Here is a 15856-nt window from a genome sequence, read left to right on the forward strand (position 1 = left end):
CATGACCTGGAAAACAAAACAAACACAAGATTTCTTTCCTTTACTGATGCACAGTAGCGCGTCAACACTGATTGATCGCATGGGTATGGTCATATATGCCATCAACGCTGATTTGCTGGAAAATATGCCAACTTAGACCTATATTCGTACCTGGAAATAACGATTATGGTACGGAAAAAGCCAAATACAAGACTGGTGTCATTTTTTGATGAACTACAATTGAAACAAGCGCTTTTATGCCATCGACGCAATGTTTCGTACCCTCAAGTAACTAAAATGGCCCGAGAAAGAACAAACACAAGATTTGTATCCTTTTTGGGTGCACTTTGATCGAAATGAGCGCTTTTATGCCATTAACGCAAGATTTGTGTCATTTTGTGATGAACTATGATCAAAATGAGCGCTTTTATGCCATCAACGCATATTTAAACGCTGCAATAGGAGCTTCGGACACTTAAGGAGTAACCTAGCATACACAGTAACGCGGTAACATTGACTGATTGCATGGGATTGCTAACGCTGACTTGCTTGGGCTTATATCAACTCAGACATATGTTCGTACCTGGAAGTAACCAATGTGACCCCACAATATCCAAATAGGAACTTTGTGTCATTTCTTAATCATCTATGATCGAAAAGAGCGTTTTTATCCTATTCACGGTTACCCAACGTACACAGTAGCGTGCTAACATTTTGTACATTACATGACATGAAAAACAAAACAAACACAAGATTTCTTTCCTTTTCTGATGCACAGTAGCGCGTCAACACTGACTGATCGCATGGTAATGGTCATATATGCCATCAACGCTGATTTGCTGGAAAATATGCCAACTTAGACCTATATTCGTACCAGGAAATAACGATTATGGTACGGAAAAAGCCAAATACAAGACTGGTGTCATTTTTTGATGAACTACAATTGAAACAAGCGCTTTTATGCCATCGACGCAATGTTTCGTACCCTGAAGTAACTAAAATGGCCCGAGAAAGAACAAACACAAGATTTGTGTCCTTTTCGGGTGCACTTTGATCGAAATGAGCGCTTTTATGCCATTAACGCAAGATTTGTGTCATTTCTTGATGAACTATGATCAAAATGAGCGCTTTTATGCCATCAACGCATATTTAAACGCTGCAATAGGAGCTTCGGACACTTTAGGGGTAACCTAGCATACACAGTAACGCGGTAACATTGACTGATTGCATGGGATTGCTAACGCTGACTTGCTTGGGCATATATCAACTCAGACAATATGTTCGTACCTGGAAGTAACCAATGTGGCTCCACAAAATCCAAATAGGAACTTTGTGTCATTTCTTGATCATCTATGATCGAAAAGAGCGTATTTATCCTATTCACGGTTACCCAGTGTACCCTGAACTGTCATTTCTTGATCATCTATGATCGAAAATAGCTAAAAGTAACTAAAATGGCCCGAGAAAGAACAAACACAAGATTTGTGTCCTTTTTGGGTACACTTTGAAACAAGCGCTTTTATGGCATCAACACAATGCTTCGTACCTTGAAGTAACTCAAATGGCCCGAGAAAGAACAAACACAAGATTATGGCATCAACGCAATGCTTCGTACCTTAAAGTAACTAAAATGGCCCGAGAAAGAACAAACACAAGATTTGTGTCCTTTTTGGGTGCACTTTGGTCGAAATTAGCGCTTTTATGCCATTAACGCAAGATTTGCGCTTAACGCGGTAACATTGACTGATTGCATGGGATTGCTAACGCTGACTTGCTTGGGCATATATTAACTCAGACAATATGTTCGTACATGGAAGTAACCAATGTGGCTTCACAAAATCCAAATAGGAACTTTGTGTCATTTCTTGATCATCTATGATCGAAAAGAGCGTGTTTATCTTATTCACTGTTACCCAGCGTACCCTTTGGTGTCATTTTTTGATGAACTACAATTGAAACAAGCGCTTTATGCCATCGACGCAATGTTTCGTACCCTGAAGCAACTAAAATGGCCCGTGTGGTAGTTTAGCACATCAATAAGTAGGCCGAGGTCTTGGAATTATCATTATTAGTCGAGACGTCAACTGGATAAGTACCATAGCCCGAGAAAGAACAATCACAATATTTGTGTCCTTTTTGGGTGCACTTTGATCGAAATGACACTTTAGGGGTAACCTAGCATACACAGTAACGCGGTAACATTGTCTGATTGCATGGGATTGCTAACGCTGACTTGCTTGGGCATATATCAACTCAGGCAATATGTTAGTACCTGGAAGTAACCAATGTGGCTCCACAAAATCCAAATAGGAACTTTGTGTCATTTCTTGATCATCTATGATCGAAAAGAGCGTATTTATCCTATTTACGGTTACCCAGCGTACCCTGAACTGTCATTTCTTGATCATCTATGATCGAAAAGAGCGTTTTTATCCTATTCGCGGTTACCCAACGTACACAGTAGCGTGCTAACATTTTGTACATTACATGACCTGGAAAACAAAACAAACACAAGATTTCTTTCCTTTACTGATGCACAGTAGCGCGTCAACACTGACTGATCGCACGGGTATGGTCATATATGCCATCAACGCTGATTTGCTGGAAAATATGCCAACTTAGACCTATATTCGTACCTGGAATATTTATTATTATTTATGGTACGGAAAAAGCCAAATACAAGACTGGTGTCATTTTTAGATGAACTACAATTGAAACAAGCGCTTTTATGCCATCGACGCAATGTTTCGTACCCTGAAGTAACTAAAATGGCCCGAGAAAGAACAAACACAAGATCCTTTTTGGGTGCACTTTGATCGAAATGAGCGCTTTTATGCCATTAACGCAAGATTTGTGTCATTTCTTAATGAACTATGATCAAAATGAGCGCTTTTATGCCATCAACGCATATTTAAACGCTGCAATAGGAGCTTCGGACACTTTAGGGGTAACCTAGCATACACAGTATCGCGGTAACATTGACTGATTGCATGGGATTGCTAACGCTGACTTGCTTGGGCATATATCAACTCAGACAATATGTTCGTACCTGGAAGTAACCAATGTGGCTCCACAAAATCCAAATAGGAACTTTGTGTCATTTCTTGATCATCTATGATCGAAAAGAGCGTATTTATCCTATTCACGGTTACCCAGTGTACCCTGAACTGTCATTTCTTGATCATCTATGATCGAAAAGAGCTAAAAGTAACTAAAATGGCCCGAGAAAGAACAAACACAAGATTTGTGTCCTTTTTGGGTGCACTTTGAAACAAGCGCTTTTATGGCATCAACACAATGCATCGTACCTTGAAGTAACTAAAATGGCCCGAGAAAGAACAAACACAAGATTATGGCATCAACGCAATGCTTCGTACCTTAAAGTAACTAAAATCGCCCGAGAACACAAGATTTGTGTCCTTTTTGGGTGCACTTTGGTCGAAATTAGCGCTTTTATGCCATTAACGCAAGATTTGCGCTTAACGCGGTAACATTGACTGATTGCATGGGATTGCTAACGCTGACTTGCTTGGGCATATATCAACTCAGACAATATGTTCGTACCTGAAAGTAACCAATGTGGCTTCACAAAATCCAAATAGGAACTTTGTGTCATTTCTTGATCATCTATGATCGAAAAGAGCGTATTTATCTTATTCACGGTTACCCAGCGTACCCTGAACTGTCATTTGGTGTCATTTTTTGATGAACTACAATTGAAACAAGCGCTTTATGCCATCGACGCAATGTTTCGTACCCTGAAGTAATTAAAATGGCCCGTGTGGTAGTTTAGCACATCAATAAGTAGGCCGAGGTCTTGGAATTATCATTATTAGTCGAGACGTCAACTGGATAAGTACCATAGCCCGAGAAAGAACAATCACAATATTTGTGTCCTTTTTGGGTGCACTTTGATCGAAATGACACTTTAGGGGTAACCTAGCATACACAGTAACGCGGTAACATTGTCTGATTGCATGGGATTGCTAACGCTGACTTGCTTGGGCATATATCAACTCAGGCAATATGTTCGTACCTGGAAGTAACCAATGTGGCTCCACAAAATCCAAATAGGAACTTTGTGTCATTTCTTGATCATCTATGATCGAAAAGAGCGTATTTATCCTATTCACGGTTACCCAGCGTACCCTGAACTGTCATTTCTTGATCATCTATGATCGAAAAGATCGTTTTTTTTCCTATTCGCGGTTACCCAGCGTACACAGTAGCGTGCTAACATTTTGTACATTACATGACCTGGAAAACAAAACAAACACAAGATTTCTTTCCTTTACTGATGCACAGTAGCGCGTCAACACTGACTGATCGCATGGGTATGGTCATATATGCCATCAACGCTGATTTGCTGGAAAATATGCCAACTTAGACCTATATTCGTACCTGGAAATAACGATTATGGTACGGAAAAAGCCAAATACAAGACTGGTGTCATTTTTAAATGAACTACAATTGAAACAAGCGCTTTTATGCCATCGACGCAATGTTTCGTACTCTGAAGTAACTAAAATGGCCCGAGAAAGAATGAACATAAGATTTGTGTCCTTTTTGGGTGCACTTTGATCGAAATGAGCGCTTTTATGCCATTAACGCAAGATTTGTGTCATTTCTTGATGAACTATGATCAAAATGAGCGCTTTTATGCCATCAACGCATATTTAAACGCTGCAATAGGAGCTTCGGACACTTTAGGGGTAACCTAGCATACACAGTAACGCGGTAACATTGACTGATTGCATGGGATTGCTAACGCTGACTTTTTTGGGCCATATATCAACTCAGACAATATGTTCGTACCTGGAAGTAACCAATGTGGCCCCACAATATCCAAATAGGAACTTTGTGTCATTTCTTGATCATCTATGATCGAAAAGAGCGTTTTTATCCTATTCACGGTTACCCAGCGTACACAGTAGCGTGCTTACATTTTGTACATTACATGACATGAAAAACAAACACAAGATTTCTTTCCTTTTCTGATGCACAGTAACGCGTCAACACTGACTGATCGCATGGGAATGGTCATATATGCCATCAACGCTGATTTGCTGGAAAATATGCCAACTTAGACCTATATTCGTACCTGGAAATAACGATTATGGTACGTGTTGGGACAGTCTCGGAAATTTATGCGGACGATCATATAGCGTGACTCGTATTTTTGCTCCACATGAGTCAGCTTTTTAGCTGCAATTTTATTTTAGTTAATTCACCTTTAATTTAAACATATAATCGTAATATTACTTACATTTCTAGTCCTAGGCTTTAAACCTGTCCACTGTCCAACAATTTGTGTCGATTTTAACTAGATTTTAACTATTTTAGGATAAGTTTTACTAATTCAATGTTCTAGCTTTAAGCGAAATCGTATTTTTGTGTTGTGTATGCATGTAGCTAGGTAGGAAAATTCAATTATATTGCATGACACCCATTTGACACAATCTCGTACATTGGCAATTCCTATATACTATGGTCTCCTGCTGCGAGTGGATCGAGTGACCCTTTCGCACCGGAGTGCTGATTTCTCGTCGTTCGGAACATCCCCCGACCCGTATTGCTCGAAGTCTACTTCAGCGGTACCTCCGACTTCCAGAACCGCCAGCTTCGCTACCGACCGAACCAGCACTCCTGCACTGGCAGTCGCTACTTCCGCATTCCGTATACGGCCGTCTCGTCCTGGGAACACGCGGAGCACTCGTCCTCTCAACCATCCATTCCGAATCCGGTCCTCCACTACTACCACCAAATCTCCTACTTGAACAGGCTTGTAGTCCTTGAACCACTTGGTGCGCTTGGTAATCGTTGGCAGATATTCTTTCACCCACCGATCCCAGAACCTGTCCAACAGCTGCTTGCAGAGGTCCCAATTACAACGTGCCATCGCTATTGCTTCGACCGGTTCCCTAGCCGGCTGGTTGACACCGCTGGTACTGAGCATTAGGAAGCAGTTCGGGGTAAGCGCTTCTTGCTCCTCAGAGTAGATCGGTAGGTACGTAAGTGGCCTCGAGTTAACGATGGATTCTGCCTCTATCAGTAGCGTACGAAGTGTCTCATCATCCGGCTTGCCACCGGTAGACACTGATGCAAGCGCGCTTTTAACCGACCGGACCATGCGTTCCCAAGATCCCCCCATGTGCGGTGTGCAAGGAGGGTTGAAACGCCACTGTGTGTCCGCATTGGTGAACGTGCCAGCCAGGTTGCTGTTGATGCGCTGCAACTCTATTTTGAGGTCGCGGCTAGCACCCACGAAGTTTGTTCCCCGGTCGCTGAATATTTCCCTCGGGGCCCCCCTCCGTGCGATGAATCGCCTGATCGCCATCTTGCAGGACTCCGTTGTCAGGTTATGCACCACCTCCAGATGTACTGCGCGTATGGTCAAGCAGGTGAATAACGCGACCCAACGTTTCACCTCGCTGCGTCCTTGCTTAACCAACATCGGCCCGAAATAGTCCACGCCGACGTAGGTGAATGGCCGAACATGTGACGCAGTCCTCGCTTGTGGAAGTGGAGCCATCCTTGGGATCTCTGGAGCCGCCTTGTACACTTTACACCACTGGCACTGCTTCCCGGCTTGCTTGAAGGCCACCCTTATCTCCGACACGTGGAATTTTTGGCGCATCTCGTTCACAGCCGTTTCAGCATTGCAGTGTTTGTGCTGCCGATGGTACCAATCGACAAGAAGTTTCGTCCCGTTGTGTCTCTTGGGAAGAATGACCGGGAACTTGAAGTCGAAGGATACCTGTTGCGCAGCTGCAATCCTACCGTCCATCCGGATGACACCTTTCTCGTCCAAAAAAGGCGAAAGTTTGAGGATTTTGCTGGTTTTCTCAAACTTCTGTTGTTCACCGATGGGAAGTTTTCGGTTTCTCTTCAGAATAACTAGCTCGTCTTCGAAGGCCTCGTGCTGGATCTGCTGGTAAACGGTTGTCTCCGCTCGCTGCAGTTCATCCCGACTTAACCATTTCGTGTTATTTGGTGACTGCTTCTTTGCCTTGAATCGGAGATTGTCTATGAACCGCCGCACGTAGGCCATAGCACGAACTAAGCGTTCCCATTTCGAGAACCGTTCAAAATGCAGCAACTGCTCCCTGTCGACGCCATGGTGAAGGTGAACCGGTCGAAGTTCTTCCAAGGGTTCCTCTGCTTTCGTCGTCTGCTGTGGCCACGAATCTGGATGCTCGTACAGGAATGTAGGCGCTTGGAACCAGCGACTGCCTGAGCTGATATCGGGACCTTTACCCCACTTTGTAGCATCGTCAGCGACATTCATGCGTGATGGCACCCACCGCCATTCGTCGACCTGCGTCAGATCGTGGATTTCTGTCAGCCTAAATGCAACGAACTGCCGATATTTTCTGGGATCTGCCCGCAACCAGGAGAGAAAGGTGCAGGAATCACTCCAGAACGTTCTCCGTTTGATTGGGATCGTGTGGTTCTCGATAACGGACTTTGAAAGCCGAGCCCCGAGAACGGCAGCTGACAATTCCAGCCTGGGAATCGACGAAGGTAGCCCCGTTTTTGCCGATACCAATGAACATCGAACTCTTGTTCCTTCAACTATTCGGAAATAGGCCACTGCTGCAAAGGCTTCCTCGGATGCATCCACAAAGATATGGAGCTCGACGGACGTGTAGTCTTCGGAAGAGTAGCCAGGAAAGTAGCAGCGTGGGATTGCAACTTCGTCTAGCTGCTGCAGTAACTTGACCCATCGTTTCCACTGGTCTAGCAGAGTGTCCGACAAACGTTCGTCCCAACCGAGTCCAGAGCGCCAAATATGTTGCACAAGCACCTTCCCGTGGATGACGAAAATGGCTACCAGTCCGAGGGGGTCGAAGATGCTCATAACCGTCCGCAGTACTTCTCTTTTGGTCGGAACAACGTTATCCGAGATGAGAGCCAGAATTCCTTCTCGGAACACGCCTTGGAAGACGAAGACATCTGGTTCAGGCTTCCAGATCATGCCGAGAACCCGTTCGTAAGCGGCCGATTTGTCGGTCCAAATTTTCTTTGCCGAATCTGTTGGCTGCTCCCCGACCCGTGTTAGAACGTAACTCGAGTTCGACAGCCGATTTCTAATGACGAAACCGGCCTTCGAGTGCACTAATTTCACCTGCTCTGCCAGTTCGACTGCTTCTTGCTCGGTGTCCACGCTGCACAGAAAATCATCCACATAATGGTGCTTCGTAATTGCCTCCGCTGCCTGCGGAAACTCTTCAGCAAACTCCTCGGCATTCCGATTTTTTACAAACTGGGCTGCAGAAGGTGAGCAGGTGGAGCCAAACGTCGCGACGTCCATGACGAAGACCTCGAAGGGCTCAGATGGATCATCCCGCCACAAGAATAGCTGTGCCGACCGGTCCTCAGGTCGAATCAAGATCTGATGAAACATCTCGCAGATATCAGCGCTGATGGCCACCTCGAACTGGCGAAACGATGACAAAACCGAAGGAAGCGGGGTGAGAAAGTCCGGTCCAGCAAGGAGAGCAGAATTGAACGACTGGCCTTGGACTTTAGCGGCCGCATCCCACACTAATCGCACCTTGTTCGGTTTCCTCGGGTTCGTAACGACGTTCAGTGGAAGAAACCAAGTCCGCTTTGGATCGAAACTGGCTAATTCCTCCGGACTCGCCTTATGTGCGTATCCCTTGGCTTGGTATTGACTGATCTGGGTCTTCACGTTGTCGTACAGGTCGGGCTTTGATGCTAGGCGGCGCTCAAGACAGCGGAATCGCTTTTCTGCCATGGGCCGGCTGTTCGGGAACTCCACGTGGTTGTCCTTCCACAACAAGCCTGTCTGGAACCTTCCCGACTCCGTTCGCACAGTAGTTTCTTCCAGAATTTGTCGTGCACGTCGATCATCGTCGCTTTCCATCGTAGAGGTTGCTGCACCCGCACTTTCCATAGAAAAAAACTCCTTAACGAGGTCGTGAAGCTCCTGATCGGGTGAGCGGATAGAAATGTGGAACAGCTGATGAACTGATCGATCAGCTTCGTTGGATGTGCTTCCGTAGACTGCCCAACCAAGCCGAGTTTTAGCTGCGATTGGGCTACCTCTTGGTCCTTCTCTGCTTTTACGTGTTGCCATCACAAATGAATTATCCAAACCAATCAAGATTGTAGGAATGGCATCCGCGTAGCTTTGGACGGGTAGTCCTTGCAGATGTGCGAACTGCTTGGAAAGTTCGCTGAAGTTCAACGACTGAACCGGAAGGTTGAGATTCTTGACGGTATGCACTTCCTTCAAGTCCAGCATTGTGGTGTTCGTCGCACCCGAAATCTGCAACTTTATCAGCTGTGATTCGTCTTCCATCCGCTCAACTCCACTGGTCCACTGCAAGCAGAGTGGATGTACGTTGCCGGTCACTCCGAGTTCAGCAGCTACCTTCGCTTCCACCAGATTTCTAGATGAGCCGTCGTCGAGGAAAGCATAGGTCCTAATTGTCTTACCATTCCCGTGTAGTGAAACTGGAAGAATCCGGAACAGTACGGTTTGCTTGAGCTGACGGTGAACGGTAACTGTGCTTGTAGTTGCCGGTGGTTCGGTTGCTCGGGATGATTGGGGATTTCCCGGATGAAGGAGTTTGTGGTGACGATCCTCACAACCATTCTCCCCACAGTTGCTTGCCTTGCATGGGAACTTTCCGTGAGAACCCAAACAGTGACGACATAGGAATCGCTCTTGCACTAATTTCCAGCGGTCTGCCAGTTGCATCTTGCGGAAGGTGTGGCAATCCTTGATTCTGTGTCCGTCCTTCTTGCATGATACACAGGGTTTCGGCTTGTTCTCCTGACGATTGACAGCAACACTTTCAACTATCTTCTCCTCAGAGGCGTGCACGAACATTTTCTCCTTCGTCTTCTGTTTCTCTTGTTTGCCACGATGTCCATCTGCTTCACTGAAGAACGTCACCTCGCTGGCGGCTGTCACAATTTGGTCCATGTAGTTGCCAAACGTAGTAAGATCGGCGTGCACATGTTGACGCTTGAAGAGTGACCAGTTCAGCTTAAGGGTGGCTGGCAACTTACTCACCAACTCCTGAAGCAACAATGGATTAGAAAGGTGATCATGAAGACCCGTTGCTTGGAGGTGGCTACAAAGGTTTTTGCATGCCAAACCGAAACCGATCAAACTCTCCAGGTGTTCCGACTTGGGGGTTGGCGTTGCACGAAGCTTGGAGAGTAGCGAGCTGATGATCTGTTCTGGACGTCCATACAGCGTTTTCAACGTGTCGATGATCAGCGGCACAGATGAAGGATGCATCAGATGGCTTCGAACAGCTTCCAGTGCGTTTCCCCTCAGGCACCGCTGCAGCCGCATCAGGTTTTCTCCATCGGAATAGCCACACATATCGGTCGTATTCTGGTAGCAGCTCAGGAACAACGGCCACTCGACTGGATCACCGGTGAAAGCAGGAAGCTCTCTGGGCACGACGTGTCTGGCGGCGAGTTGTTGTGAGTTTGGACCACTGAATAGCTGTCGCCGGGCAACATCGTTGGCGGTGGAAACGGCAGAGGCGATGGGGGAAGATGTGGGAACCATCGGCGACATGATTGGAGTCAATCGAGAGGAAACTGTGTGCACGGAGGGGGGAGTAGAATGGGCTTGAGGCGTACTCATATGTGCAGGAACGAATGGTAGAATGGGGGGAAGTAAGCATGGTCCGGTGGCCGGAGGGGGTGTTTTATTTATTTGTTCGACAGCTCGTGCCGGTGGTGATGAATCGAGCGAGCTTATAATATTCAGTTGCGGGGCAAGTGTTGTAATAGTATTGGAGCACGTATGACTAACCGAGCTGGTGACTCTGATACTACCGTCGATGGGCGGAAATTCGTATGCAACTTTGCGCGCCGGCCTTGGCACATTCACCGTCGATGATTGCGTTGGCAGGAATTGCCGGGCTTCGTCCGGGTTTCGCTCTGGATCTTGAGTATGACCGGGTGTCTTGGCCATCAACTGCTGCTGGAGGCTGTCCGCACACCTTTGGACCTCGCTCAGCTGCTCCATCAACGCCTCCGGTGTGGTAGGAGAAATGGAGAAATTCACCGCAGTCGGCAGCACCTGATGATCCGTCGAAAACGTCTTGAAGCCACCTACAGCACCGTCGTCGCAGTCCGTCTCGATAGTCTGCACGGTATCGTGCACGTCATTTTGAGCTTGCAGGTGAGCTAACCGACGGCGTGTCGGGATAAACGATGATATGGCAGTTTGCTGTACGCTCGGTGCAACTTTGTCCACTGGCGCCGGATCCTTATTGATGGATAACGATCGCATTTGGGACACTATCGACTCGTCCAAGCGGCTAGTCACTGGAACAACCTTGGGGATGGTGCCGGTCCGGGACTGAGAACCCACGGGGATCGTTTGTGGTCCGGTGGTGTTACTCGTAGTCGGGACAAACTGGCTCTGTACCCAATCGTGCGTTCTTCGTGAGCGGGCACTGGAGGATTTACGTGTATTACCGCTACTGCTGCTACCTTCTTCGTCTTGGTCGAGCTGAGCCTGCAGGACCGCGTATTTCTTGGCGATGAACTCCTTCTCCAGACGCTTTTCTTCCTCGAGGCGCTGAAGCTCCAGGGAAGCACGTAATGCTCGGGAACTCGCTCTAGATGATCGACTCTTCCTGGAACTGGCGATGATTGACGCTACAGCACCGGAACCTTCCCGATGTACGCCCGAATTGAGGTTAGGATCGCCTTGCTTCTGCGATTCTGCACTTTGTAGGCAGCTTTGCCCCATCGGTTCTGTACTTGGTCCCGTGGCACCAGGAATATTCGCGGAAGTCGACATCTTCGTAAGATTTCTCAATAGAAATCTAAAAAGTTTTGTTGGGACAGTCTCGGAAATTTATGCGGACGATCATATAGCGTGACTCGTATTTTTGCTCCACATGAGTCAGCTTTTTAGCTGCAATTTTATTTTAGTTAATTCACCTTTAATTTAAACATATAATCGTAATATTACTTACATTTCTAGTCCTAGGCTTTAAACCTGTCCACTGTCCAACAATTTGTGTCGATTTTAACTAGATTTTAACTATTTTAGGATAAGTTTTACTAATTCAATGTTCTAGCTTTAAGCGAAATCGTATTTTTGTGTTGTGTATGCATGTAGCTAGGTAGGAAAATTCAATTATATTGCATGACACCCATTTGACACAATCTCGTACATTGGCAATTCCTATATACTATGGTCTCCTGCTGCGAGTGGATCGAGTGACCCTTTCGCACCGGAGTGCTGATTTCTCGTCGTTCGGAACAGTACGGAAAAAGCCAAATACAAGACTGGTGTCATTTTTTGATGAACTACAATTGAAACAAGCGCTTTTATGCCATCGACGCAATGTTTCGTACCCTCAAGTAACTAAAATGGCCCGAGAAAGAACAAACACAAGATTTGTGTCCTTTTCGGGTGCACTTTGATCGAAATGAGCGCTTTTATGCCATTAACGCAAGATTTGTGTCATTTCTTGATGAACTATGATCAAAATGAGCGCTTTTATGCCATCAACACATATTTAAACGCTGCAATAGGAGCTTCGGACACTTTAGGGGTAACCTAGCATACACAGTAACGCGGTAACATTGACTGATTGCATGGGATTGCTAACGCTGCCTTGCTTGGGCATATATCAACTCAGACAATATGTTCGTACCTGGAAGTAACCAATGTGGCTCCACAAAATCCAAATAGGAACTTCGTGTCATTTCTTGATCATCTATGATCGAAAAGAGCGTTTTTATCCTATTCACGGTTACCCAGCGTACAAAGTAGCGTGCTAACATTTTGTACATTACATGACATGAAAAACAAAACAAAAACAAGATTTCTTTCCTTTTCTGATGCACAGTAGCGCGTCAACACTGACTGATCGCATGGGAATGGTCATATATGCCATCAACGCTGATTTGCTGGAAAATATGCCAACTTAGACCTATATTCGTACCTGGAAATAACGATTATGGTACGGAAAAAGCCAAATACAAGACTGGTGTCATTTTTTGATGAACTACAATTGAAACAAGCGCTTTTATGCCATCGACACAATATTTCTTACCCTGAAGTAACTAAAATGGCCCGAGAAAGAACAAACACAAGATTTGTGTCCTTTTCGGGTGCACTTTGATCGAAATGAGCGCTTTTATGCCATTAACGCAAGATTTGTGTCATTTCTTGATGAACTATGATCAAAATTAGCGCTTTTATGCCATCAACGCATATTTAAACGCTGCAATAGGAGCTTCGGACACTTTAGGGGTAACCTAGCATACACAGTAACGCGGTAACATTGACTGATTGCATGGGATTGCTAACGCTGACTTGCTTGGGCATATATCAACTCAGACAATATGTTCGTACCTGGAAGTAACCAATGTGGCTCCACAAAATCCAAATAGGAACTTTGTGTCATTTCTTGATCATCTATGATCGAAAAGAGCGTATTTATCCTATTCACGGTTACCCAGCGTACCCTGAACTGTCATTTCTTGATCATCTATGATCGAAAAGAGCGTTTTTATCCTATTCGCGGTTACCCAGCGTACACAGTAGCGTGCTAACATTTTGTACATTACATGACCTGGAAAACAAAACAAACACAAGATTTCTTTCCTTTACTGATGCACAGTAGCGCGTCAACACTGATTGATTGCATGGGTATGGTCATATATGCCATCAACGCTGATTTGCTGGAAAATATGCCAACTTAGACCTATATTCGTACCTGGAAATAACGATTATGGTACGGAAAAAGCCAAATACAAGACTGGTGTCATTTTTAGATGAACTACAATTGAAACAAGCGCTTTTATGCCATCGACGCAATGTTTCGTACCCTGAAGTAACTAAAATGGCCCGAGAAAGAACAAACATAAGATTTGTGTCCTTTTTGGGTGCACTTTGATCGAAATGAGCGCTTTTATGCCATTAACGCAAGATTTGTGTCATTTCTTGATGAACTATGATCAAAATAAGCGCTTTTATGCCATCATCGCATATTTAAACACTGCAATAGGAGCTTCGGACACTTTAGGGGTAACCTAGCATACACACACGCAGAAAAAAGCATGGTAAAATCAAAAACATTCCAGGTAAACTCAAATAAATTGTCAATTTGTTCTGGCAACAAAAATAAAACTGTTTGGAGCAAATCGAACGTCACATTTGAAGCAAATTCAATCCATTTTTGAAACAAACATGTATCTTCTGACTGGTTATGTTAGAAACAAATGTAAAAATTTTTGTTTTTTTGTGGCAGGTCGGCCCTACGGAAATATTTGTTTTCCAATTAAATTAACAAAATTATTTCCTTCTCTAGGAAAATCCACTTCCCGCGTGGCACTTTCAATGCCAACATCATGTAGATAACATACGCTCCCGAAATCAATGGGATTTCGTGGAAACTTTTGGTGAAACTTGCCTTTTTTTGCAAGAGGAAAACTTGTTTGGTGATGCAGCTGGAACTTGAGAGTTTTGTTTATGTTCTCGACGGCGGAACGGGGGGCTCTTCAATGGGCATTGGAGAAATCAATATGTAATTGAGTTTGTTTTAAAAATTAATATTTTAGTTTTAAATATTTTATCAGTTTACCGAATAAACATGAATATTTTTGTTGCAAACGAACGAAATTTGTCTCCGTGCAGTAACGCGGTAACATTGACTGATTGCATGGGATTGCTAACGCTGACTTGCTTGGGCATATATCAACTCAGACAATATGTTCGTACCTGGAAGTAACCAATGTGGCTCCACAAAATCCAAATAGGAACTTTGTGTCATTTCTTGATCATCTATGATCGAAAAGAGCGTTTTTATCCTATTTACGGTTACCCAGCGTACCCTGAACTGTCATTTCTTGATCATCTATAGCTTCGGACACTATGAGGGTAACCTAGCATACACAGCAACGCGGTAACATTGACTGATTGCATGGGATTGCAACGCTGACTTGCTTGGGCATATATCAACTCAGACAATATGTTCGTACCTGGAAGTAACCAATGTGGCTCCACAAAATCCAAATAGGAACTTTGTGTCATTTCTTGATCATCTATGATCGAAAAGAGCGTATTTATCCTATTCACGGTTACCCAGCGTACCCTGAACTGTCATTTCTTGATCATCTATGATCGAAAAGAGCGTTTTTATCCTATTCGCGGTTACCCAGCGTACACAGTAGCGTGCTAACATTTTGTACATCACATGACCTGGAAAACAAAACAAACACAAGATTTCTTTCCTTTACTGATGCACAGTAGCGCGTCAACACTGACTGATCGCATGGGTATGGTCATATATGCCATCAACGCTGATTTGCTGGAAAATATGCCAACTTAGACCTATATTCGTACCTGGAAATAACGATTATGGTACGGAAAAAGCCATGGTGTCATTTTTAGATGAACTACAATTGAAACAAGCGCTTTTATGCCATCGACGCAATGTTTCGTACTCTGAAGTAACTAAAATGGCCCGAGAAAGAATGAACATAAGATTTGTGTCCTTTTTGGGTGCACTTTGATCGAAATGAGCGCTTTTATGCCATTAACGCAAGATTTGTGTCATTTCTTAATGAACTATGATCAAAATGAGCGCTTTTATGCCATCAACCCATATTTAAACGCTGCAATAGGAGCTTCGGACACTTTAGGGGTAACCTAGCATACACAGTAACGCGGTAACATTGACTGATTGCATGGGATTGCTAACGCTGACTTGCTTGGGCCATATATCAACTCAGACAATATGTTCGTACCTGGAAGTAACCAATGTGGCCCCACAATATCCAAATAGGAACTTTGTGTCATTTCTTGATCATCTATGATCGAAAAGAGCGTTTTTATCCTATTCACGGTTACCCA

General features: G+C 44.7%; 1 protein-coding gene across 1 annotated transcript; it reads right to left on the reverse strand.

Annotated features, from left to right (window-relative positions):
- Window positions 1–5464: 5464 nt before the first annotated feature.
- LOC134286550 (uncharacterized) lies at window positions 5465–12253 on the reverse strand. The gene is made up of 2 exons (XM_062848174.1): window positions 11964–12253; window positions 5465–11902 (listed from the first exon to the last, which is right to left on the reverse strand). Exon 2 carries the CDS (start codon window positions 11783–11785, stop codon window positions 5465–5467), a length of 6321 nt encoding a protein of 2106 aa, XP_062704158.1. The 5' UTR covers window positions 11786–11902; window positions 11964–12253.
- Window positions 12254–15856: the final 3603 nt, after the last annotated feature.

This window comes from Aedes albopictus, chromosome 2 (assembly GCF_035046485.1).
Source record: "Aedes albopictus strain Foshan chromosome 2, AalbF5, whole genome shotgun sequence".
Lineage (NCBI taxonomy): Eukaryota > Metazoa > Arthropoda > Insecta > Diptera > Culicidae > Aedes > Aedes albopictus.

Coding starts and splice junctions, on each gene's coding strand:
- LOC134286550 (XM_062848174.1), bottom strand. CDS start 11,785: ATGTCGACTTCCGCGAATATTCCTGGTGCCACGGGACCAAGTACAGAA.